Here is a 27128-nt window from a genome sequence, read left to right on the forward strand (position 1 = left end):
AGTAAGGTTCTTAACAGTGGGCTCAAAAGATGTCGTTATCATCGTTCCATCACACCTCACCTTCTAAAAGAATTGGTGTCGGGTGCGCTCAGCGTCATTTCATTCAAACAAATACAGGATAAAAAAAAACAAATTGATGTGTATTTCTCTAAAGAAATAAAGTGTATTATTTCTGACTAAATTGTTTCTCAGATCACAGCAAACATTTCACAGATCACAATGGTAGTCAGTCATAGTTGGAAACATGAAGTTAAAGGAACAAATCAAATTTGGAATAGTTATGCAACATCTCGTATGAGACACGTTGCATTTCTTTATAAACAAATATTTTTTTATCCAAAATTACAGCGTTCACATGCTATAAACATGATGAATGTAGGTACAGAAAACTACATATTTTTACTGAAGACTGCCCTGGTAAAAATACCTTAGTTACGTGAACAATTTTTTTAATTACAGTACTTATTGTAATGATTAAATACAGTTCCTTATTCTTTAACTGTACAAATTATATATACAAACATATAATTTGAAGGTAGTGAGATAACTTTGTCATCAATACCAAAGACATATATGGCATTCATCATCATAGGGTAGTGTTTGGTCTCCACCAGTGCTCATGTTAGCGCGTGAATGGATGATGATGAACTTAACCATGGAAAGTCGAGGTGTTTGGTTATTATATTGTGGAGTATTGCGAGATGTGTGGTCATCATATTGAGGAGTATGGCGAGGTGTGCGGACATTATATTGATTAGTATTGCGAGGTGTTGACTGGTTTCCAGCATTGCATTGTGACGTCATCCTTCGTCTATTATGTCCATTAGTCGCACCGTTAACTTCCACCAAAGCATCTGCTGCCATTTTGCAATCCTTTGTTTTTGCTTGGCTGCTAACTGGGGATCCACAGCGAGATGGCTGAGGTAAGTGTCCAGTTACTTTGGTCATCATATGCTGAGAATATGCTGCCTCATATTGATGTGAGGGAGTTGGGTTTGATGGCACAAGTGTCTGTGATCCATTATAGCGAGGTATGGTGGATGGCCCCGGGGTGGCATACGGTGTCATGAATGGTGTCTGATCTGAAGGTGTGTAAGGAGTATTAGCGTATTCTGAGAAACCATGAGAGAATCCTCCAGAAGTGTTGACACTACAAGGTGTATTAGTGGCTGCCTGGGAGAGGTTATGCAGCATTTGTGGATTTAGGTTCTGAGCCACTTTCTGAATTGTGAAGGCATCAACACCCATAAGATATGGTGTTGAGTTGCCCATGTATGACGTGCCTGTGGACATCATTCTTTGTGTTGCACCTGATAATGTTCTATGGAAATTCTGCTTAAACCAATTAAGTAGTCTGGCAAGATTTAGGAATTGCATTTTCTGCCTAAACTTGAAACCTTCAGGATTGACAGTTACAAATTCATGGATCACTTTCGCTCTTGGTAAATATGACATGAGAAACTTTCCTGGCAAATCCTTCCTAGGCGAAAAGATATACGGGATCGACTTCGGATTTTTCCTTTTCTCCTCTTTCAGTAACTCTGCTGCTTTCTCTTTATTGCCCATGATAGACTCCTTGTAATATTTGTGTTCAAGTATTTGTCTTACGTTACTGGCCATAGGTAAAATGTGTCTGGTAATAATTTCATCAAAATCATCAAATTCTTCATTTCCAATCCATAGTTTCTGACCAAGAGAAAAGTCATATTGCTTAGCTTGTTCCAGCACATCGATATGCTGACAGATTCCTGTTGTAACTTTCCAGGTAGCAGTGAGATGATTAATGCCTTTACTTGATGGTCGAATGATCACCTCACCTTGCTCCAATTGCTGCATAACCTTTTCAGCTTCATTATAGTCAATGCTTCTGAAGGAGGGATGAACAATCACTCGCTTTTGATACCGACTTGCTTTTTGGTCCATCTTTTTCCTGTCCAAATTTAAATCTTTTTCTTCAGCCTCATGGTCATAATAAGTGTCTTTTGGAGCCTTCCACTTGTTATTTCGGTCCTGAAGGTCTGATGATCGCGACGTGAGAGCAACTGAAAATTTATCAGGATAAATTTTCATGATACGACAAAGAACTAAACAATCTCGTCTCACTCTTTCTGCTGGATTTATCACCGTTTTATCCGACAAGTTTTTTATACTGATGAAACCTGATATTCCGTTATCTAATCGAACTTTAATTCCTATGACTGGACCTGGGCAATCACCGGCATCAAAGTGATTCCACACTTCACTTAGTTCAGGAAAATAATTTTTTAGACAGAAGGGACACTGCCAAAGACCTGTACCTTCAGTTCTGACAGGATAGGCATTATCCACTTGATCTCGACGGAGTTTGCGATGAATAAAATTTGTGACGGTAGCCTGAACAAGCTTACCCACATAAAAAGTCTCCGGCGACTCCTTAGTCAAGATACTGAAAACTTCTTCTGGCGTCGGAGACCTGTAGGTTGACCTAAAATCTCTGTATCTATGTTTCAGCTCACGTTTAATGTCATACAAAGTTGTGTTCTTCTTGCCAAAGCCCTGGTTCTGTAGTTCATTAGCAAAAGCTTTAAGATCAAGCTCACTAAGTTTCTCTGGAGTTTCTAAGATTTCCTTCAAGGCTTCTGCAGGTTCTCCATTTTCATCTTCATAATCTAGTGCATCAAAAACCATTTTTCGAGCCCAGTCATAAGCTTCTGGATGAATTCTGGTAGAATCTAGAACGTCTATATAATTATCACTGTCACCCAAAGCATTGGTGTCTATTTTAATAAATCCTGCACAGTTAATGAATATCTTTGGACCCATGTGGAAGTTCACAACTAACTGGTTCCTGTTTTCTAGACGATGATTATTCTGCTTCATATTCCTAATAAGAAGGTTGGCCTTTCGTGGTCCTAAACCACAAACAAACTGGACCAAGTTCTGTGTATATGGATGTGCTACGGCACGATTTAGGTCGACCCCAACTTCATTAGTGCAGTTGACGAATTCAGTGTACAGAGCATCGAGTAGTTCCTTAGAGTTTAATTGGTCCTGTAGACTGTGGAACTTAATGTTAAGTAATTCTTCATCAGCATTACATAGCTGCGAGAATTGAATCAATGGATCCTGAACACGTCGACCAACTGATATAGCCTGCCGTAATAGCGGAGGGTAATCAAGGAAATCTGTTTCTCCTTTCTTGGACATTGCATATATGTGAGCTAGGTCATTGTCAATGATTTCTGTATTTATTTTAGGAAACCTTTCTTGTTTTTCTAGATCTTTGAGAATTTGAATCAGGTCTTCCTTAACCATGAGAGCTTCTCGAGACTGTACACATATGGAAATAACATGTGGTTTACAGCGAGTAAAAAAATCCTGCATGCGCCTAATATCACTTTTTTTAGCCAAAGCGTCTCTTTCATTGTAAGCATTGCGCCGTTTGAGTAAATGTGGGAGACGAATATATTCACAACAATCACCGTCAATGTCAATGCAACAACCAAATGCTGCCTGGGAAAGGTCTGGAACAAATGCAATAGAAAATACTCTGAAGCCTTTTTCAGTATCCCAGTCTTCGTCTTCACCAGAAAAGTCTCCGGTGTTATAGGGTGCAATTTTTATCCAGTTATTGAGTTTACTGCAACACTTTTCCATCACGTGATCATTCGATTCCTGGAGCAAACGTTGAGACAATTCCCTTTTAAGATCTTCAATAATCCGTTTGTAGGCAAATTCAATTGCCCGGCCTCTCAGATCATTCCAGTCTTGGACAACCTGGGAAAACTCATCCCGGCAGTACAACTGCTTCATTTCATCCAGGTAAGTCTTAGTTGTACTTCCTTCAATGGTATCGGAAAAACTAACGGTCAACAGTTTGTCTTCAACACCACATTTGAGACGAAGGAACTGGTCACCCTGTAGATCTATGACTGGTTTGTCCTTTAAATATTTAAGTTCATAAAGTGAATGATGTTCATCAATGATGTTCACAGCCTGAGGAGTGGGCCTGCTACTGATTCTGGCACGTTTAAAGTATACTTCTCTAACTGTGCGTCTTATTAAGGGTTCACAAGACAGCTGCCAACCAACCATCTTAACAGCTACTTCAAGGACTCGCTCTGGGTGCTGCATATTCTGAAAATACAAAGTTTTCATCATATTTCATGAGGAATACTTAATAAAAAATACTTTTAGTATAATGAAGTAATAACTATTATAATATCTACAAAATATTTATTTTACCATATTGCTGAGATTTAAGGACATTTTCAGGAGTTCTGTCCTCTTTTTATTACCCACATTCTTTAATTCAAATATATGGAAAACGTTGAACAAAAGGGGCAAAATTTAGGCAAAACCCCTTCATCTCTAGCCATTTGCACATTCATAGCGCAAAGGAATGCTAAAATTCTATCCATTTGTCTTAACTATATCCTTGATTTATTTTACACTTTCAGTAGGATGATGCGGTTAAATTTGTGAATTGAGAGTCCTTTTTTAGTGATGGATTAAAGCAGGAGTGAGTTTTTAGTCGTGTTTTGCAACGTTATTAGTGCCAGAATTGAGAGGGTTCAGATTTTTATATCACGTGTTTATATCACGTGTTTATTTTTCGTGATTAGCTGTACGTGATTTCGTGATTAGAACCATTAGCTGTATATTTACAGATAAATCATTCAACTATCTCATTACGTACTTGGAAATGAGCTGCTTAGCTTCCCTCGTGGGGTCCTCTGGCCACTGTTGAACATCAAACCTCTGATAGTTATCACGTAGGTTCTCACCAAACTGCTCAGCAGTCAGGCCAAATTTATTTGTAAGTGACTCTGAAAGTTTGAGTTTGGAATCAATAACAAAAAATAATTTAAATTTTAAACAAGTTAATGGTTAAAAATGTGTTATGAATATTGCATTTCACTAGTTACTTTGTTATGTAATATTGTTTATGCTAACAACTAGATAAACAATAATACAAACCAAATCTAAATTCAAATCACGGAATTTATGCTCTTCGTGGTTCGTTAAAGTGCACAAAAATGAAGATATATGAGTGTGCATATAGTGTCGTATCAGTAAAAGCAGAATGATTATTTGATCATACAGTTAAGAATATAAATTTTCATAAGAATGTGATATTTAACTAATTAGTGACACTAATCTATCTATACGCGTTCTATGACAAATAATAATATCGAGCCCAATGCAACACCGCACGTGGAAAAAAATGGTAAGAACTACGACAAAAATTATATTGTATGCGTGCTATAAGAATTACGTTCAAAATATGCGTGGCAAGTCTGATGACCATTATCAATTCGATTGTCGCAATCGTTAATGTGTCTATAATAATAATAATCGATAATTAATATAGTCGATAATGGTGGTCGAAACGTCGTCGTCTCCTCATCTTCTGGTGTGTGGTTTAATCTTCATAATATTCACGTCTAGCATGCAAATTATTTTTAAGTATAGTGATATTCTGCACATTTTATAATATACATTTATCAAATTTTCGTGTTAATCACGTGTTAATTTTCGTTATTTACACACATTTATCAAATTGAATATTTATCTTCAATATTACTGCAAGAAACCAAAAATTTAAATTTAATCAGACACTGAAATAATTAAGTAAAATTATCTTGGAGACAATTCCCGCCCCGGACGAGGCTTAAGCAGACCGCTGACAACACGTGTTTACTGCTGCACTTCCTCACTCAATCCCGGCCATAGTATGTCATATACATATATATTTATTAGAAAGATTGTAATAAAAGTTTTTTATTCATATTTTAACATTAGAAAGAAAAAAAATAATACTTCTAACAATGCCTCAAAGCAATATCAATGTCCCAATCTCAATCATCTCTTTTATGTTACCTCTTACTCATATTTTTTCTATATCTCTATATCTTTTCTAGATATAAGATCTCTCTTATATCTCTCTTCATAAGAGAGGTTTCCTAATACCTGGCATCAATCATCCTTCTCTGTATGGATTCAAGAGAAAATATTTCAGTTCTATAATATGGAGGCCAAACTTGAACTAAGTAACCTAAATGGGGGCATTGAAGCAATCATGCAAAAAGATACTCACCAATACCAGCCTTCCGCAGAAGTTCATACTCGTGTTTTCGAACAACTCTTCTCAAAGACTCAGAGTCTTCCTCAGATTCGTGATTTTCTTCCTCCATTTGTTCTTCTATTTCTGTCTCCACCTCTTTTTCTACATCCTCATTAGCTCTCAATGAACCTTTCTTGTTTTTATTATTACCACTTTTCTCATATTCATCTGCATCCTCTGTATCCTCATATTCATCTGCATCCTCTGTATCCTCATATTCATCTACTTTCCTCTGTATCTTCCCATCCTCAATACCAGCACCATTTTGGTTCCGTTCACCATGATCATGCACCTTAAAACCCCTAGTGACTCTTGGTGTGGTTCTCTGCTTCCTGTGCTTGGTATTCATGTGGTCATGCATTGATAGCTGATCTTTGCCATAGTGAAGCAGGAAAAATTTGTAATAATCATTGAACTGTTCTGAAGTTTCAATCTCCTCAATTCTGGAAAATAAAACAAAATGTTTGTCGTCATTGCTTGATTTAAGGCAAGCAATAATATTTTAAAAAATTTAAATGCCATTTAACACCAGAATATAAGAAGTTATTTAGTTCCAGCGCCTATATTATTTATATATGCTCCTGAAAACTACATGCCTGGGGACCATTCAGGCTTGTTCGTACTTATATATGTTCGCACAAACATCCACGCGATAGTGTTATATAGTAACTGCTAGGATCATGTTAGGCTACAGTTAGTTGGCGCAAGTGACGAGTCCGAATATTGTGTAACTCTGAATAGAAACTGGGGTCATACTCCACCAGTACATGAATCCCCAGACTCATGTCTATATTATTTATATACGTGCATTATTGCATGTAGTGTAGTGTAGTGCATTATTGATTTCTCATCTCATTTTTCTCTTGTAATGTATCTTTATCATTTATCAATTCTGATTGAAATTACCTACTTAAAATTATCTGCTAGATTAAGGACCTGCCCGAAACGCTGTGCGTACTAGTGGCTTTACAAGAATGTAAATAATGTACTATCCAATGTATTCTCACAAACCCAATGTACCTTCTTGTATATAAATAAATAAATAAATAAATAAATAAATAAATGTCATCTCCAGAGTTGAATAAATGCTTTACATAATGGCATGACGGCAAGTGTTTTACATAATGTAATATGTCATCTCACCTTACAATGTCCTCCTCCTGAAGAATGCGCATATTTTCTAGATGTGAACCATCTGGGTCCTTCGTGATGTGATCACCTTGGTATTCTCTCATTGACTGGAAGAGTGACCGCAAGTTCTCCTTGCTATACTTCAGTTGACACCACTGTGAAAAAATTTACAAGTATTTAAGGGTTAGTGCATTATTGATTTGTGCATCTTTAATAATTACAATACTTATTCTTCATTTATAATTCACGATATAAAATTTTAGATAATTCGTGTCAATCTGTAATTTATAATGGATACAAGTTCAGCATCTAGGTTATCTGTCGAACCCTTGATGCTGGCTCTTTGCATTTTAAAGCTGCGACGTGCTTTATCACTGATATCAGACTAATTGGTTGTAGTTCAAACCTGTGCTGCATCATGATTAGGCACTTTTTCAATATATCACATACAGAATCTTTTAGCATATCTTAAAAATAGTTCATTCCACAAATTTAAATTTTCTTAGAGAATAAAAGATTATTAAACGTCAAATTTCGAACGCTTTATCTGATATAACTAAGTTGATATTTTTCATAAATGGTTTACCTGATATAATTAAGTTGATATTTAGTATCAATACCATTCATCCCAACGATAGATTTTCCATAAATCACGAATGTTTAATTCTGGGCAGACCTCTTCCTTCCTATAAAAGGCTATAAATGGAATTTCGAAGGTTTGGTTCCTCATCAAGTCCAGGGCGTTGTATATTTTCTGGATCGTATTAGTATCCTTGTGCGAGCCATGCCTTGCCTTTTCACGCCCCTCCTGTACAAAATAATGGTATTGTTGTATAATTTATTGCCGACGACTTTGTGGTCATCATCAATGGCAAAGACGCCATGAACCATACACAAAAATGCCTAGAGATAATCAACAGGGAAGCGGAACGCTGTTACGGACCCGGATCCAGCGTCCGAGCCTGGAGCAGTGACGACCACGCCATCTGTGGGTCGGCTCCCGAAACCCCCTCCAAATGGACGACGACACCTCGCGAGGACGAGGTGTACTGGCCACGAGGGCCAGTTTCCAGTCCCGTTCAGCGCACAACACCGCCGCTGCTGACCTCTGGTGAGGTGGTGCTCAGACGACAATGCCATCTATGGAGTGGATAGGTGGGCGTTTGGGTCTGAGCCTGTAAGTGAGGTGCTTTAGCGTGTCCCTGTTATTGATGACGTGTCTGCTTACAGAGTCGACCTGGGACTGCTGTAAGGGAAGTTGAGTCAATCTACCCAAGGCAGTCGTCCCCATACCAAGTGCTTTGCTGCAGCAGCTGTGAGTCGCCTCCCGGAGGAACACTGTGGTGTTACCCTGCCAGTGAAGTAGCAGTTGAAGGATTGTCGTACCCGGGACCGACTGTTGGAGACGATTGACCACTGGGGTATTGTGGACAGGAGAGTGATCTGTGGTATCACACGAGGCTCCTGACTAGGGCGCTACCCTAGTATTGCTCGTGGAGTGGCCTGAACAGCGTTGCTGATCCGGAACCTGCCAGCAGTTTGCTGGACTTGTGGTTGACGGCCTCCACGGCGGTGCCCCAGTGGAACTGTGTTTTGGCTGGCCTGTGTCCGGGGTAGACTCAGCTTGTCAAAGGATTCGTCGAGAGACCACGAGAGCACCGTGAACTTGGCACCGAGAGGATCCAGAGTCTTCAGGAGAAGACGACCGTGTATATAATTCCCATGTGCAGTGTTAATACCCCTCCCCCTGAGTAACCTTTTATATATTATTTATTGGTGGCGGTGTTAATTATAATATTAAGTTTTTGCCTTTCTTTCCCTTGCCCTTTTAGTTTACTTGCGTTACTGATCACATCCCTTGAAAGCCACTACTGGCTTGGGGCCGGATACCCTTCCTCTAACGACATCAGAGTAAGAACCAAGTTACGACCCGAGAGGGCCGTAACAAACGCATAGCACTGAAAATAAACAGCAATAATACCAAAACAATGGCCGTTAAAATGACAATTCACGACAACAGATTCGCAATACAAGGACACGAAATTGAGTTGGTTACCTCTTTTTAAATTATACCATGGAGTCATAATGGACAACCAGTTGAAATTCATTCGAGAAATTGAATATCTTCTGCATCGAAAAAAAGCCATCGTTGAACACTCAGCTGTGTTTTTCCTGACAAGTCTTAGAGATAGTGCATTTTTACTAGTACTCAAAATGGACTACGTTTTTGCAGGCAGTTAAGTCACTCATTGGCTATGCTGCTCCAGCTCTTACATTACAACTCCACCTCAGTGATGGGAGAACCTATATGGACACGTCGAGAGAATCTAAGAATGGAAACCAATTTACCAGTGTTAGAAAACAGGATCAAACAAAGAATAGCCATCATAACAGCAAAATTTTTTGGAATCACCGCCAGACAGTCAATCAAAGAGAGCTTTCACAGATCTCTACAGAGAAACCTTCAATATAGAACAAGTGGATGGACGGATAATCTGATCTCTACAGAAAGTGGACCTGAAAGATTCCAAAAAAAAGGACTAATAAAAACAAAAGAGATGGTAAACCATATTAACACATTCGGCAGCTTCCATGGTAAAAATCTAGTCTAGATAATCATTGAAGGATTATCAGTTAAAACATCAGCATGGGACTCTCAGACCCTCAAAGCAGTCATAGAACAAAAATGGAAATTATCTCAAGACCAAACACCACTTTCATCTTCACAGATGGATCAGTTGATCAAGAAAGAGATATGCTGGGGCAGCAGTTCACACTAACAACCATGAAGCTTTCAGAAGCATCATGGTTGCATTGCATCATGGTTATATGCCCTGAAGGAGGCCATAAATTATGCAATTGCGAATAATTTACATGATGTCTCCATTCATATCGAATCTAAATCTTCGTTCCAGGCATTGTTATCCATCAGAGATAATATACAACTTATCACTGAAATCCTACATAAAGGAAAAGAAGCACACAATCTAGGACTGTCAATCAGTCACATTGGAATAGATGGTAATGAAAGGCAGACTAACTAGCAGAAACTGCCACTGCTCTACCTGCTGTACAGGTTCAAATACCTCCAAGTTTTTCACAGATTAAGGATCAAATCAAGAAGAAATACTCCCAACTATCAAAAGTCGCCACAGAGCGACTTTTACACAGAGCCAAAGTACCGGAAGGAAGACCCACTGCGATGCGGTACGGACAGCCACTGGGTACCAAAAAGATATCCAGAGACATTGCAGTAGCCATACACAGGCTCAGACTTGGTTAAAAGTGCTGCTGGGAGGTAATAAACTCAACAGTTAGTGTCATATCTGTAGAACAGATGCCACTATTGCATTATGTATTGGAATTTGAAGGAACTTTAGCCCTGCGCATCAAATTGAGAAGAAATACATGTATATTCTTATTATTTATACTTTTCAACAAAAGCAAATTAACTACTTGATTGGATATAAATGGCCTGAAATGGCCATGGTGATAAATCCACTTGGCTTCTTGAGTCAGCTCTTTATCTGCTGAGCGATCGTCACCATCTCCACGGGTGCGAGTCACAGGTATCCGCCTCAGCTGGAATCTCTCGGGAATATCCAGCTTCCGGATTTGATGATCTTGGTCATTGAAATGGCCTCGCTCTAATTCACTGGGTTCAAATACCTGAAAGAATAGCATTTATATTTGTATGCGTAATTAATGTTGCCACACACTCATTAACTTGATCTTTATCACCACCACCAACATTTTGTCTCCTACTTTCATGATGTAGGTCGGGTTATTCAGCAGCACTTTTCCATAGTGCATGATCTAAAACCAATTTATATCCAGGTCCCCAAATTACTACTGAGACAGGTTAAATATTAGTTGCTGCCTCCCTGCCCGAAAATCTTCTTGCAGAAGGTAAGTATTCTCATTATACCAAACAAGTAGAATATAGGACTGTATAAAAAGTTTTGAAGATGAGAATGATTTACAGGTCACCATATCTTTCACATCAAGCAAGTCTTTCGCCTCAAGCCTTTCAAAAGGTGTGCAAGTACACTCACCTTTTACAGTGAGTGTACTGCATCTTGTAACTTAACGTAAACAAGATTTAAACATTTTGGCCCTCAATAAACTGCATCTTTTTTCCCGACCACGAAATTCTTGCTCCATCACACTCGCATGTAGTATGTAATATCTTGACCTTCTTGCCCTCAAATTAGCCAAAATAATCTTCGCTCTAATTTTATGTACAATGAACTGACCCACATCGACGCACTCTTCCTTCACTCTTAATTCATATCTTTTACTCATAACTTCCCACATTGTCTTTATTAGCATATTCTACACAAACAACAGCCTCTCTCTGGCCGTTGTGAAAATATAAATGCCTTCCTTAATGACAATTACACAATGAGTTTAAAATCTTGTGGCTTGCAGTTGCTCCTCATAACATACCTCAAAGATAGTCTTCTTGACTTGATTCCCGCGATCCTTGCGACCTCGGGGATGCTCTCGTCCCTCATCGCCTTTTTCATCGTTCTCATGGTCATCATCATCATTTTCACGCTCCTCCCATTCTTTTTTTAATACAAAAAACATGAATATTACAACATAAGAAATTAGAGGGTAAATATTTAAGATCCTTCATGCAAGTATCGAATTTGTTATTAAATTAAAGAAAACTTTTTAAACTTCTAGTCAATATTATGAATATTTTTGTTGGGCAGCAAAATCTCCCATTGAGTGAATATGCAAGGCACAACGACGCTGATGGTTGAAATGTTGGTTTGATTGTCCACATCAAAGTTTTTCAAATTGTTTTTCCAACTTAGAGAGAGAGAGACAGAGAGAGAGAGAGAGAGAGAGAGAGAGAGAGAGAGAGAGAGAGAGAGAGAGAGAGAGAGAGAGAGAGAGAGAGAGAGAGAGAGAGAGAGAGAGAGAGAGAGAGAGAGAGAGAGAGAGAGAGAGAGAGAGAGAGAGAGAGAGAGAGAGAGAAAGAGAGAGAGAGAAAGAGAGAGAGAGAAAGAGAGAGAGAAAGAGAGAGAGAAAGAGAGAAAGAAAGAGAGAAAGAGAGAAAGAGAGAGAGAGAGAAAGAGAGAGAGAGAGAAAGAGAGAAAGAGAGAAAGAGAGAAAGAGAGAAAGAGAGAAAGAGAGAAAGAGAGAAAGAGAGAAAGAGAGAAAGAGAGAGAGAGAGAGAGAGAGAGAGAGAGAGAGAGAGAGAGAGAGAGAGAGAGAGAGCAACCTGCAATAATAAAATACACAAAATATAATGTCAAAATAAAAGATGTCTCTCCAATCCTGGCGTGAGAACAAGAAGAAGGAAAACTTCTCAGATTGTACATCTGAGAAGTGAGAATAGTGTGACATACCTAGTCTGCCACATTATAATTTAATTTACATTTAAATTTGACAAAACACATACCTTCATGTTGTTCAAAGTCCTCAAAATAATAATCACCGCCGAATATTTCACGGGCAACCTCCATTCCACCAGGTTCAAGCATAGCCATCCTCTCCTGTTTGACATTGGGTGTCTTGTCATCAACAATGAAATTCTCTTCATCAGACTCTTCCTCCTCTGACGCGTACATTTCAGGGTGCTGTGGAGGGTGGAGAGCGGAGGCCCCATCCTCCTCCTCATCCTGTGGTACCAGATATTAAAGTTATGAATGACAGACGAAGGAAACAGAATCAAACAACTAATAATATTTAAGCAATAACGAAATATCTCTCATTAAAGTGTCAATTATGCAGGTAAGAGGGATAGACTAAAAGGCACACTCGAACTATTTTACTGTATTCAAAATTTCTAACACACTAGAGCAGAACAAAGAAGAATGACCGAGAGATAGCATCACACACAGTGTCTCATAATAAACATCAGACACTACAAACGACATGGAAGAGCTAAGGGAGACATGATCATCACATACAAAATTCTCATCAGAACCGAGAGGGTAGACCAGGTGGATTATTTAACATGTGATGAATACGCATAAGAGGATACAGGGGGAAGCTGCGTATCCAAATAAGCCACAGAAACATTAGAAAAAACTCTTACAGTGTCAGAGTAGTTAGTAAATGAAAATAATGTGGTGGAGGCTAACTCCACAGTTTTAAATGCAGTTATGATAGAGCTCGAGGATCTTAGGAAGCAGTGCTCGAGAAGCACTGGGATTAATAGTTGAGGGGCGGGACCAAAGGGCCGAAGCTTAATCCCCTCCAACACAACTAGGGTAAGTTGAGTACACAGGGTACCTCATAATAAACATCGTCAGAAAACAAACAATTTATAAACACTGCTTATGCATATAAAGTGGCACTGAATACAACATAAACTTCAGAGATTTACTTACGTCTGAACCCTCGAAGATCTCTCTTCGAATCTGACCCTGCACATCTTCCTCTTCTACGTCAGATTCTTCATCCACAATCCTCTTCAAACGCTTATACTTTCTCTGTGAAACAAAAATTTAAGACATATATACATTAATTCACAAACAAAAAATTGTCATGAAGACAATCTATAGTACTATGCTAGTATTATAGTTCTTATTTAGTATGTTAGTATCTTAGTATATTTAGTATCTTATTTAGAGATTTAGTATGTTACACGCTCACGAAACCATTCAAATGATTCAAGGGTTTGGTTATTCCTTAGATAACCTTATGAGACTTACTTAGGTTATCATTGTAGCACAACCTCCAAGTCAGTGAGGCACCCAATATTATGGAGCAGCCAAATGTTTAAAAGTACAACTTTTTTTTATATATTGGTCAACCCTTTTTAAAATATACATTTTTTTAAATTTATTTCAATGTAGTAAAATCTTGAATTTACAAGACAGCAGAATTGGTTTTTGCTATAATTGGAATCAGCATATATTTCTAGGAAAATTTAATCAAAATTTTGACTAAAATTTTACCATAAAAATTATATAATTGTCCAAAACTTATTTTTAAAACATTCACTCTGAAAAATACTGTATACTGTGTATTATATAAATACACTTTTATATAACTGAAATATAAATATATTAAATATATTAGATATATATCAGAATGTTACGGCCCTCTCGGGACGCAACGAGGTTCTCACTCTGATGTTAGAGGAAGATATATGTATCCGTTCCCAAGCCAGTAGTGGCTATCAAGGGATGAGATCCGTGACGCAAGTAACTTAAAAGGGAGTAGTTAAAGAAAGTTAAGAACTTAATATTATAATGTTCACCATCACCATTTAAATATATAAAATTAAAACGTACACAAGGGGGAGGGGTATTAACCCTTTACAAAGGGGATCATGCACAATCTAGTCTTCTGCTGAAGACTCTTGATCAAGAAGCTAGGTGCTGAGTCCGCGGTGCTTTCTTCGTGGCCTCAAGACGTGTCTTCTGAGAATGCCGAGCCTACCCTGGCCACAGGTCAGCCAAAACACAGGTCCACTGGGGGCACCGTCGTGGAGGCCGTCAACCACACGTCCAGCAGGTCTGCTGGCAGGTACTGAGCCACCAAGGCTGGTACGGCCACTCCACGAACGATAAAAGGGGTACGCCCTAGACAGGAGTCTCGTGTGATATCACAAATCACCCTCCTGTCCTTAATACCCCAGTGGATTATCGTCTCCAACAGTCGGTCCCGGGTAAATCCTTTCACTGCCACTCCACTGGCAGGCTAACACACCACAGTGTTCTTCCGGGGGGACGACGTCACAACAGCTGCAGCAAACTTCACAGTATGGAGACTGGCTGCCTCGGGTAGACTGACTCAATCGTCAACACAGTGGTCCCAGGTCGACTCTGTAAACAGACACGTCATCAATAACTGGGACACTAATACACCACACTTACAGGCTCGGGCACAAACACCTGACGTATCCAGTCCATAGATGGCGCTGTCGTCGGAGCACCACCTCACCAGAGGTCAGGAGCGGCGGTGTTGAGCGCTGAACCAGACTGGAAACTGGTCCTCGAGGCCAGTACACGCTGTCCTCACTAGGTGTCGTCGTTCGTTTGGCGGGGGTTTCGGGAGCTGACCCACAGATGGCGTGTTTGTCACTGCTCCAGGCTCGGACGCTGGATCCGGGTTCGTAACACAGAAATTAATCATAAATTATATTTCTCTACTTATATATATGCCAGCAGAAGCAATAATGGTTTCCCAATTTTGTTTCTAATTCATCTAAACGGTGTGAAATTCAAGTTCTTTTCATTCTTTATAACACAAAAATGCAAATTATCATTTTCTATCCTGTACAGAAACTTGTATAAATATAAACAAAATATATATTACAATAATTATTGGAGAAAACTAACCTTTCTGTCAAGTTTCATACCAGTGTTCTCCTCAATAAGATCAATATCATCATCATCGAGGTAGTTTGTTTTATCTTCATCGTCCTTCCGCCGTTTTCGTTTGCCATACTTTTCACTGTCTGACCCCGAACCTCCTTCATCATCCTCTTCATCGTCGTCGTTAATAAAGTCTTTATTTTCTTCACGAATTTTCTCTTCATCTATTAATAAATAACCAGAGATGAATGCGATGAAAGTTCTTTACTCTTATTGTATTGTTCTTATTAGTTTTAGTTAGTTTAGTTCATTTATTATGCACCCCATAATATAGGTTACAGAGACACATAATGGGCTTAAGGAATTAACCCCACAGTTCATTTAGCTAAGCAAGTTGAAATATTGATGAGATAGTTCAAAAATTCAACAGGCTCCAGAACGACCACTTTTGTAGTTTTTAAATTAAGCAACTGACATTTCTGACAACTGACAACTCCCTTCATTTCTTGAAGTTTTGAAGGTCTGGCATATTTCAAAAGGCTTTATGGTATAATAACTTGGAAGCACAGAAGCAAGGCTTTAGGATATAATAACTTGGATGCACAGAAGCAAGGCTTTCCCAGCAAACACAAATCATCTACACAACGTTCGCCTATCTCTTGCCATAGGTGTGGGAATGATTTGCATTGAGAATGGTGCAGGAAAGCCTTTGAGAAACTTTTACTCAAAAAATCCAAACACAAAGGTTTAATTATAAATTGTTTTTCTACAATTATTTTCTTCCAAATGTAAAACAAATAGTTTTTACATGTTTCAATATAAAATTTATGGTGTTTTTTTGTAAAATTCATTAATAAATTGTGAATGATATATATTGGCTGAGTGAAACCTTTATAATCCATTTAGTTATAATTTGAACAGAAAAAAGTATTTTTCCAAATTTTCTAAAAATTGCTCTTTTTAACACAATTTGACTCCTTATACATTCCACTAAACACTATATCATGTTTAAATATATAATTTATGTATTATTCTCTAAAATAATTTATATAAATTATATAAGTTGTTGGAAAGTGGTGTTAAGGATTCTGAAAACATTTTGTTGTGTTAATATGTTCTTATTAACTATGTCTCAAGTTCACAGTTTATCAAACAAGAATATTAACATTCGTCAACTCTTAAAATCTTATATGTTATCTTGCTGGTGCAAAAAAGGGTGAATCTTTAGGAACAGCTATAGTATCTATATATCACAAATGGTGTTTTCCCTAACTCAAACAATGTAGGGTTTATTATTCTACACATATTTCTAATGACTCTTAGATGTTTACATTCTCTGAAGTATAATTGTGAAGGCTGTGTCCATCACTCTCAACACAGATTCTTAAACTCGTCTCTGCAGGTTCAACTATATAATTAGTTTCCATTTTGAATTTCCATGGACATTTGTATCCAAAATGAAACCAATGTGGTTTCCTTCAGCGCCTTCAGCCAGCACATTTGCTCATTCATTTCCACAGATTCCAACAAGGTAGGGGATTTACAGAAATTTGTATATTCATATTGTTATATATTAAAAATATGAATGCAGTTCAATATGATAAGACAAATACATGAGTTTATGATAAATTCGTTTTCTGTGATATACCATTGATATGCTCTTTTTTTCTGTAAACGGCAGACTAAACTAAAGTGCTCACATCAACAGATTTGATGTATAAATGGTCAACGCTCAACAGAGTTAGTATAAATGTATTAGTATAAATCTTACTTGTCTCATTGTTAATTCACATTCAATGTCAACTTGTGGTTTTGATGTGGCACATTTGGCCAAGACACCCCACCCCATTATGCACCCCATACCCATCTTGTGGGCGGTTGTGGAAAGGGTTACAGAGGCACATAATGGGCTCAGGGACTGAACCCCACAATTCATTTAGCTAAGCAAGTTACAATCTTGATGAGCTAGTTACAAAATTCAATATAAGTCATCACATCAACAATGGGTTCGAGATCGACCTCAAGTACAGGTTCTAAATTAAGCAACTGACATATGTGGAGAGCTAGTATCAAAATTTATATGTTTGTCCTGCACACCGTCCCCCATCCAGTGGGCAGCGGTGGATAGGTTACAATCACTTAGTTGTTATCTACAGTTAGCAAACTGGGGATATTTGGCTAAAATTTCTGGTAGCAGATCATTTTGAATGAAATATTGACACATCGCTGGAACATTGGTTATAGAATTGTCTCTAAATTCATGTATCTTTTCGCACTCCATCACATAGTGACGGAGGGTGTGCGAATAATTTTGTTGACACAGTTTACATTTGGTCAGGTCTACATCAGCAGATAATGAGAATTCCCAGAGATACTTGTAACCGAGTCTAAGCCGAGCAGTAGTAACATCTAGAAGTCTGCTGATTTTATTGGATGATCCATAGATGTGTGGCTCCTCTTGTATGATATGTATGATAGATGGAATTACTAGTTCCAGTTTCTAGGCAGGCGATGAGTACTCACAATAACCTTAATTAAGCGTCAAAACAAAAATGTGTATACTCTTTTTACTCTCCTGACCTTAGTTCTCGAGCTATGTATTTCATTTTGGTACCAACGTGTTCGCAATAACATTCTCTAGAAGAAAATCAGCAAAAACGGTCACCAAAAGTTATATGAATACCAGCACCCAATAAATACCTACGTAGATGACTCGCCGTGAGTGCCCAAGAGCAACAAAATGTTTTTACTCTTGGGATTGTTATCACTTCCACACTTGTCCTACAGCGTTAATTTTGGTATCAATGTACTCGCAATGAAATTCCCAACACGGTGATATGAATATAAACGTAGAATAATGGTCGCTGCCCACCCGCAAGAGTGTGGGAAGTGGCGGAACTGTTACCCAGTATTGGTGACAAGACGACACATGGGCGATACAGTGCTTTGAAAGTTTATAATTATATCACTGTCCTGACATTATTATTGTATGTACGTCATTCATTTTTGTGCCAATGTTTTCGCAATAGAATGTTCTATGAGCCCGTAGGTAAAAAAGAGCAACAAAGCGTAAGATAGAATAGCACCATATATAAAACAACGCTGGTACATATCAGTGAGCGTCAAACACACACGAAATGTGTGTGTTTGATGGTGGTCAAACGATGTTTGATGTGTTTGATCAGGTGATGTCCTGATCCGCATAATTAAAGTATGAATTATGTTGAGAAAAAATAAGAAAAAAGGGAAAAAACAGGGGTGGGAGAAACATGACAGAAAAAGAGTAAAAATACAATTTGGTCAACAAAACAGCATTGTTTAAAATAAAAGATATGGATTGACATTTTGGGGGTTAGGTTGGTAGGTTACATTGAGTTAATTAGGTAGTACTTAGTGTTTATCTGTTATAGATAGGAGCTGCCTGGTATGGGCCAATAGGCCTTCTGCAGTTACCTTTGTTTTTATGTTTTTGCCCTGTAACCTAAATGGTTAGAGAGGCACATATATGGGCTTAGGGACTGAACCCCACACTACATTTAGCTAAGCTGGTTACAATCTTGATGATATAGTTACAAAATTCTGTATAAGTCGTCACATTATCAATGGGTTCGAGATCAACCACAATTTCCTGAATAGATATAACAAAGGGGATATTAATAGGGTATTAAAATTGTCAACACAAGATAGAACACGAAACAATGGGTATAAATTGGATAAGTTTAGATTTAGGAAAGACTTGGGTAAATACAGGGTCAGTAACAGGGTTGTTGATTTGTGGAATTTTTCTTAACTTATAAATTTATCTTTATTTATCTTAAACTGGTTGGGAGAGGTATAGTTTTTAACATAATTGGGAAGGTCATTCCACATTCGAGGTCTCTTGATTTGTAAAGCATTTCTAGTTTGACTAAGTCGTACTCTTGGAATATCAAATAGGTATTTGTTTCTGGTGTGGTGCTCATGGGATCTGTTACAACCTTCTAGGAAGCTTTTAAGGTCAGGATTGACATTACAGTGCAGCGTTTTATATATATAAAATACACATGAGAGTATGTGCAGGGACTTAATATCTAACATATTCAGAGATTTGAGTAAGGGGTCCATATATACTGCCCGGTTGCCTGAAATGCTATATAGGCCTACTATAGTGGCTTTAGGTATTGTATGCACTAGCTCTATCTATAAATCCAACATTATGTTTGTAAATCAACTATGTATGTATGAAAAAAAATGACTAATACGTTCGGCGAATGACTTTGACTTCAACTTCACTTTGACTTCGTTCATGTCATCGTATTTTCCGTAATATATAAAGGTTATGACAATGCAATTATATTATTGTGTGCAAATAAGTTTGAAATTTCATGTACCCTAAAAATATTAAAATAAAGAATAAGAATAATTAAATAATTGTTGTAGTAAATTGTCACACGTTCATCATACGCAAACGAACACACAGTTTGGAGCGTCAGTACAAGACCGCCGCCATTTTAAAACACGGCTTCGAATGTAAGTAATGTTTTTCTCGTACTAACACTGTGTTATACAATAGATTTGGTCTTGAATTCACAAATTTAGTTGTTACATCTGACAGAGTATGTTAGACGGTGTAATGCTGGTCCATGTTAACGTATTTGTGGGCTTGGTTGGTTTAAATGTGGAGGCGAGGCCTGGCTGTGCTAGTGTGTATGTGGAGGCGAGGCATGTACAACACTCCCCAATAGGAAGAAAACCCACTGGGTTCTAGGCTAGGTTAGGCTTATCTGTAATAATTGAATTAAGCCTAGCAAAGCCTAGAACCTAGTTCAGTAATTTAAAAAATGTTGTAACTTGAAAAATGCCATTCAATACATTACACAATTTAAATATTTTCAGGCAATCAACACAACCCTCATGTTGGCTAACCCTCTCTCATGTTGGTCAATAATTTAATTATTTTTTTATGGAGTAATCTTTGCTGTTGAAATGTAGTCTTTTTGAGACTACATTTCAAATGTAGTGTGTGTGGAGGCGTGTATGTTAGGTATTACCTAATATACACGGTGTAATATATCTATCTGTGTGAAATAGATTAAATCCATTTATTTGATATTCAGCTAATAGTTCTGTATTTTCTACATTCATCCATGTTTTGGTAAGTGCAATAATATGTATTGTTTCATTGCAGATTAGAGATTCAAGATAGTTCTAGATTTCCGAAGTACTGAAACGCGCGCCATACAGGCTTGGTGGATCTAGGTGCAAGGTAAAATTATTTACATTTACTTTTGTATTTATGTTTTGTATTTATATGCATATATGCATTTATATGCATTATTCTATAGAATAATAGATCTCGTAATAATTTTGCAAAAATAGTGGCATTTACTATTTTTAAAAGATTATTAAAAAATTTACTGATATGGTGCATTCGGAAGGGCGAAGAGGGAGAACGGCCTGTTGACATAGCTCGGGTGCAGGGGGGGGGGGGTTGTGTAAAAGCCTGGTTTGTGCCTCGGAGAGGCTATGGGATCCAGTAAGTTCAGTAGAACTTCGGTTTCAACCCTTTTACCCTGTTGTAGCTCAGTCGATTAAGGCAGTGTCTGGGATGCTCCCGGACGCAGGTTCGAATCCTCGTCACGGCCCTTGTGGATTTGTTCATTTGATGCATCACGTTATTGTGATCTGTGTGTGTAATTCTTCACTTGCTACAGCAACAGGAATGTGTGTGTATGTATTTGTGTTGTTGAATATGACCGAAAGTGTAAGATTAATGATTCTAACACAAATCGTCTGAATATTTGTTTTTCTTCACTGTCGAGAGTAGTTAAAAAAATTTACTCGAGTTTATTTTCACACTTTATTTATGGTCCTTAAGTCCCTCTCCTTAATGCTGCTGCTGTTTCTCGCATCTTTGCATCGCTTGTATGTTTGGGGGTTTGGCCTCTTGCTATATATTGATTCCATTTGTGTGTGTTTGGGTCTCAGGCCCTCTCGCAATTTCTGTTGAACAAACCCCTTTTCCTAGTTCTGCATCTCTCCTTTGGTACAAATTTTGTTGTGCTTTTATCATATATTTCACAAAACTTGACATACATTTCATTTACTTCATGTCCTATCAGCAAGTGTTTGTCAAATTCTTTAAGGAAAGTTTATCATCCTGATTGCAGATCTCTAGCGATATTATGTCAACTTCTTGTGGATTCGCAATCATTATTTAATTTACCTTTAGGTGTTCTTTCACCAGCACAGCAACACTGTACCTCTCCCAACCAGTTTAAGATAAAAACTAAGTACTAACTAATTAACTCAATGTAACCTACCTTACCCCCAAAATGACAACCCATGTCTTCTATTTTAAACAATGCTGTTTTGTTGACCAAATTGTATTTTTGTTTTTTTCTGCAATGTTTCCCCCCCCCCCACCACTCTACCACCACATTGAGTTTAGTAGCTCTGTGCACGTCAGGTGCTGTTTAATATACAGACCTACTCCTCCATTTGACCTAGTTTCTCTATCACATCTATATCACTTTGTGCTTTAGCCCTGGTGGAGCTTGGTCCACCAGGCTGTTGTTTGGAGTGGCCCGCAGATCCACATACAGTCTGCATATGATATACAGTCTGTTGATCAATTAAACTACAGTAGTTAGTTTTTATCATCCGAATGCACCAATATGTGTTCATTCTTCCCAGATGAAGGAACTAGGTAATATTCATCATCTGAATGCACCATCTGATGCTTTAACACACTCATGATACACGAGAGGTTTAAAAAACTTTTAAAACTTTTAAAACTTTTTGACCTATGTATTTAAAAGCAATTCTAAAGTTAAAAAGTGTAGCATAGGCCCCTCGCAGAATGTTCTTAATATGATCCTCAGGTTATAGTTTTCTATCTAAAACCACCCCTAGATCTCTTTCTTGATCAGAATTCTTTATAGATCTCAGTGGCTCGATCATAGAAACTGCTCTAAATCCTTGTTGGCCTGGATTGTGGAGGTCATTGGTCTCTATAAAACTAGTAATCTGACTCCTGATCACTCTCAAATAATTTTATTATGTGGGATGTTAGTGCAACTGGTCTATAATTCTTTGCCAATGCTTGTGTTGTGTTGTGTTGTTTTGGTAGTGATGTGCAATGTGTTGTTTTGGTAGTGATTCGTCCAGTTCTGGTAGTAGTGCGGTTGTTGTGTAGTGTAGTACTTGTGTGCTTGTTAATGACTTGTATTCCAGTCTTGTGGGTATCTCCTTTCCCCTTCGGGCCAACTGCTTTGTTCTTACCTAGCATTTTGCTTTGTTTGGGTATGAATGTTTGTGTGCCGTATATTTTGCAAAATTTGCCATATATCTCATTATTTACTCCTCTGCCTAGCAACAAGTCTGTCTAATTATACTCATTAACTGTTTTTCAAAGTTCCCCATAGTGTCCTTTATTGAAATCGAGTTCATGAACCGTTTCAATGTTCTTATTTTCTTCTAGATTATATCTTAAAGTATATTTAAATGTTATTGTTATTATTGTTATTAAATGTTATTGTGACATTGCATTGCAATTGAGCTATGTTGTTTACCATACCGTTCATTTCGTGAGTATAAGTATAGATGCCACACTTGTGACAGGTAAAACCATGCCTTTTTTGAAAAACAGCACCGTCTGTTGCACGTAAGAGCAACCCACACTATATTATGTTGCGATATTATTTCAATATTTCCGATTGTATTGATAATTTGAATTTTCATAGATTTCAATTTATTTTCATTTCGATTTAATAATTTTGTGTGACATTGCATTGAAATTGAGCTGTGTTGTTTACCATACTGTTCATTTCATGAGTATAGTTTATTTTTTTATTTTTTTCATTTCATTTTTTTAGCTGTTCTTATTTTTCAGTGATGGGAATATCAGATCATTTGATGTTCCCAATTTTCTGATGGAAGCATCAGACCATTATAGAATGCATCGGATGAGGTAGTTTGGAATGGTGGGGAGGACGAGAGGGGGGTATGGTGGGGAAGACGAGGGGACAGAGGAGAGGGTAATGGTGGGGAGGACGAGGGGACTGGGGAGTTGGGGATGGTGGGGACAGGGGAATGCTGGGGAGGACAAAGGGACAGGTGAATGGGAGATGGTGGGGGAGGAAGAAGGACAGGGGAGGGGAAAATGGTAAGGAGGACGATGGGACAGGGAAGTGGGAATAGTGGGGATGATGTGGGGACAGGGAAGTGGGAAGGACGAGAGGACTGTGGAATGGGGAATAGCAAAGTGAATTATAATTATATATATTAATTAATTCTTATAAATTTCCAGAAGCCTGTATCAACACCCACACTAATGCAACTGAAAGAGATGTTGAGACAAGTATTGCTGATATGTTGAAGAACGCCCCAAACAAACTCGGTGGAAACAGATACAAGGTAAAGTTTGCCAATTTGCTGTAGTCTAATTCAATTTCTTTTTAGTAATCTTCGAGAACATTTATGCTATGAATAAGATAAAATAATGTAACTGATTTTGATTTATTTACTATTTATTATTTATTTACCGTTATTAGTATAATAGATCTCGTAATAATTTTGCAAAAATAATGGCATTTACTATTTTAAAAAGCTCGGGTGCAGGGGGGGGGGGTTATGTAAAAGCCTGGTTTGTGCCTCGGAGAGGCTATGGGATCCAGTAAGATCGTCCTTCCTTTCCTCCCTAGAATCTGGATGTAGCAGGTGCTCAATTGTCAAAAGTGAAAAATTGGTTTTGTCTTCCGAATGCACCATTTCTGTAAATTTGCTAATAATCTTTTAAAAATAGTAAATGCCATTATTTTTGCAAAATTATTACGAGATCTATTATACTAATAACGGTTTGATAAAATACAGTAGACTGCCTACTGGATAATAGTTCCAGTCCACCTGTAGACAGGGATCTCACATCAGCTTGTATATTATACAAGGATAAGATTTGATAAATTCAGTTATTTGACTGAACACTGGCTCTGTTTAAATCAGAGATTTAAACATACATAGTCTAACCTAGCTCCATAACTAACAGCCATTAGCCATTCATGCACAGCCATCAGCTGGGCCATAGACCGGCAATTTTGCTTTTTTCCCAAGCCGGTCTGTTTTTTTTCGATGCCTCAGTGGCCCATGCACAGGTCCGTTCAAGGGGATTAAATAGCCGTTCTATGGCCCCAGGGTTTGTATTTTATCAAACTCTTATTAGAATAATAGATCTCGTAATAATTTTGCAAAAATAGTGGCATTTACTATTTTAAAAAGCTCGGGTGCAGGGGGGGGGGGGGGTTATGTAAAAGCCTGGTTTGTGCCTCGGAGAGGCTATGGGATCCAGTAAGATTGTCCTTCCTTTCCTCCCTAGAATCTGGATGTAGCAGGTGCTCAATTGTCAAAAGTGAAAAATTGGTTTTGTCTTCCGAATGCACCATTTCTGTAAATTTGCTAATAATCTTTTAAAAATAGTAAATGCCATTATTTTTGCAAAATTATTACGAGATCTATTATACTAATAACGGTTTGATAAAATACAGTAGACTGCCTACTGGATAATAGTTCCAGTCCACCTGTAGACAGGGATCTCACATCAGCTTGTATATTATACAAGGATAAGATTTGATAAATTCAGTTATTTGACTGAACACTGGCTCTGTTTAAATCAGAGATTTAAACATACATAGTCTAACCTAGCTCCATAACTAACAGCCATTAGCCATTCATGCACAGCCATCAGCTGGGCCATAGACCGGCAATTTTGCTTTTTTCCCAAGCCGGTCTGTTTTTTTTCGATGCCTCAGTGGCCCATGCACAGGTCCGTTCAAGGGGATTAAATAGCCGTTCTATGGCCCCAGGGTTTGTATTTTATCAAACTCTTATTAGAATAATAGATCTCGTAATAATTTTGCAAAAATAGTGGCATTTACTATTTTAAAAAGCTCGGGTGCAGGGGGGGGGGGTTATGTAAAAGCCTGGTTTGTGCCTCGGAGAGGCTATGGGATCCAGTAAGATCGTCCTTCCTTTCCTCCCTAGAATCTGGATGTAGCAGGTGCTCAATTGTCAAAAGTGAAAAATTGGTTTTGTCTTCCGAATGCACCATTTCTGTAAATTTGCTAATAATCTTTTAAAAATAGTAAATGCCATTATTTTTGCAAAATTATTACGAGATCTATTATACTAATAACGGTTTGATAAAATACAGTAGACTGCCTACTGGATAATAGTTCCAGTCCACCTGTAGACAGGGATCTCACATCAGCTTGTATATTATACAAGGATAAGATTTGATAAATTCAGTTATTTGACTGAACACTGGCTCTGTTTAAATCAGAGATTTAAACATACATAGTCTAACCTAGCTCCATAACTAACAGCCATTAGCCATTAACCATTCATGCACAGCCATCAGCTGGGCCATAGACCGGCAATTTTGCTTTTTTCCCAAGCCGGTCTGTTTTTTTTCGATGCCTCAGTGGCCCATGCACAGGTCCGTTCAAGGGGATTAAATAGCCGTTCTATGGCCCCAGGGTTTGTATTTTATCAAACTCTTATTAGAATAATAGATCTCGTAATAATTTTGCAAAAATAGTGGCATTTACTATTTTAAAAAGCTCGGGTGCAGGGGGGGGGGGGGGGTTATGTAAAAGCCTGGTTTGTGCCTCGGAGAGGCTATGGGATCCAGTAAGATCGTCCTTCCTTTCCTCCCTAGAATCTGGATGTAGCAGGTGCTCAATTGTCAAAAGTGAAAAATTGGTTTTGTCTTCCGAATGCACCATTTCTGTAAATTTGCTAATAATCTTTTAAAAATAGTAAATGCCATTATTTTTGCAAAATTATTACGAGATCTATTATACTAATAACGGTTTGATAAAATACAGTAGACTGCCTACTGGATAATAGTTCCAGTCCACCTGTAGACAGGGATCTCACATCAGCTTGTATATTATACAAGGATAAGATTTGATAAATTCAGTTATTTGACTGAACACTGGCTCTGTTTAAATCAGAGATTTAAACATACATAGTCTAACCTAGCTCCATAACTAACAGCCATTAGCCATTCATGCACAGCCATCAGCTGGGCCATAGACCGGCAATTTTGCTTTTTTCCCAAGCCGGTCTGTTTTTTTTCGATGCCTCAGTGGCCCATGCACAGGTCCGTTCAAGGGGATTAAATAGCCGTTCTATGGCCCCAGGGTTTGTATTTTATCAAACTCTTATTAGAATAATAGATCTCGTAATAATTTTGCAAAAATAGTGGCATTTACTATTTTAAAAAGCTCGGGTGCAGGGGGGGGGGGGTTATGTAAAAGCCTGGTTTGTGCCTCGGAGAGGCTATGGGATCCAGTAAGATCGTCCTTCCTTTCCTCCCTAGAATCTGGATGTAGCAGGTGCTCAATTGTCAAAAGTGAAAAATTGGTTTTGTCTTCCGAATGCACCATTTCTGTAAATTTGCTAATAATCTTTTAAAAATAGTAAATGCCATTATTTTTGCAAAATTATTACGAGATCTATTATACTAATAACGGTTTGATAAAATACAGTAGACTGCCTACTGGATAATAGTTCCAGTCCACCTGTAGACAGGGATCTCACATCAGCTTGTATATTATACAAGGATA

General features: G+C 37.9%; 1 protein-coding gene across 1 annotated transcript in view; it reads right to left on the minus strand.

Annotated features, from left to right (window-relative positions):
• Window positions 1-555: 555 nt before the first annotated feature.
• Window positions 556-27128, minus strand: part of LOC138352113 (transcription elongation factor SPT6-like) — a 59818-nt gene continuing 33245 nt past the window's right edge. Inside the window, exons 3-12 of the mRNA XM_069304372.1 lie at window positions 15547-15746; window positions 13588-13689; window positions 12654-12873; window positions 11687-11808; window positions 10694-10906; window positions 7861-8045; window positions 7250-7396; window positions 6080-6549; window positions 4675-4808; window positions 556-4116 (exon numbers count right to left, since the gene is read on the minus strand). Coding sequence (XP_069160473.1) covers window positions 556-4116; window positions 4675-4808; window positions 6080-6549; window positions 7250-7396; window positions 7861-8045; window positions 10694-10906; window positions 11687-11808; window positions 12654-12873; window positions 13588-13689; window positions 15547-15746 — 5354 coding nt within the window. The remainder of the gene's footprint in view (window positions 4117-4674; window positions 4809-6079; window positions 6550-7249; window positions 7397-7860; window positions 8046-10693; window positions 10907-11686; window positions 11809-12653; window positions 12874-13587; window positions 13690-15546; window positions 15747-27128) is intronic.

Source organism: Procambarus clarkii, chromosome 52 (assembly GCF_040958095.1).
Source record: "Procambarus clarkii isolate CNS0578487 chromosome 52, FALCON_Pclarkii_2.0, whole genome shotgun sequence".
Lineage (NCBI taxonomy): Eukaryota > Metazoa > Arthropoda > Malacostraca > Decapoda > Cambaridae > Procambarus > Procambarus clarkii.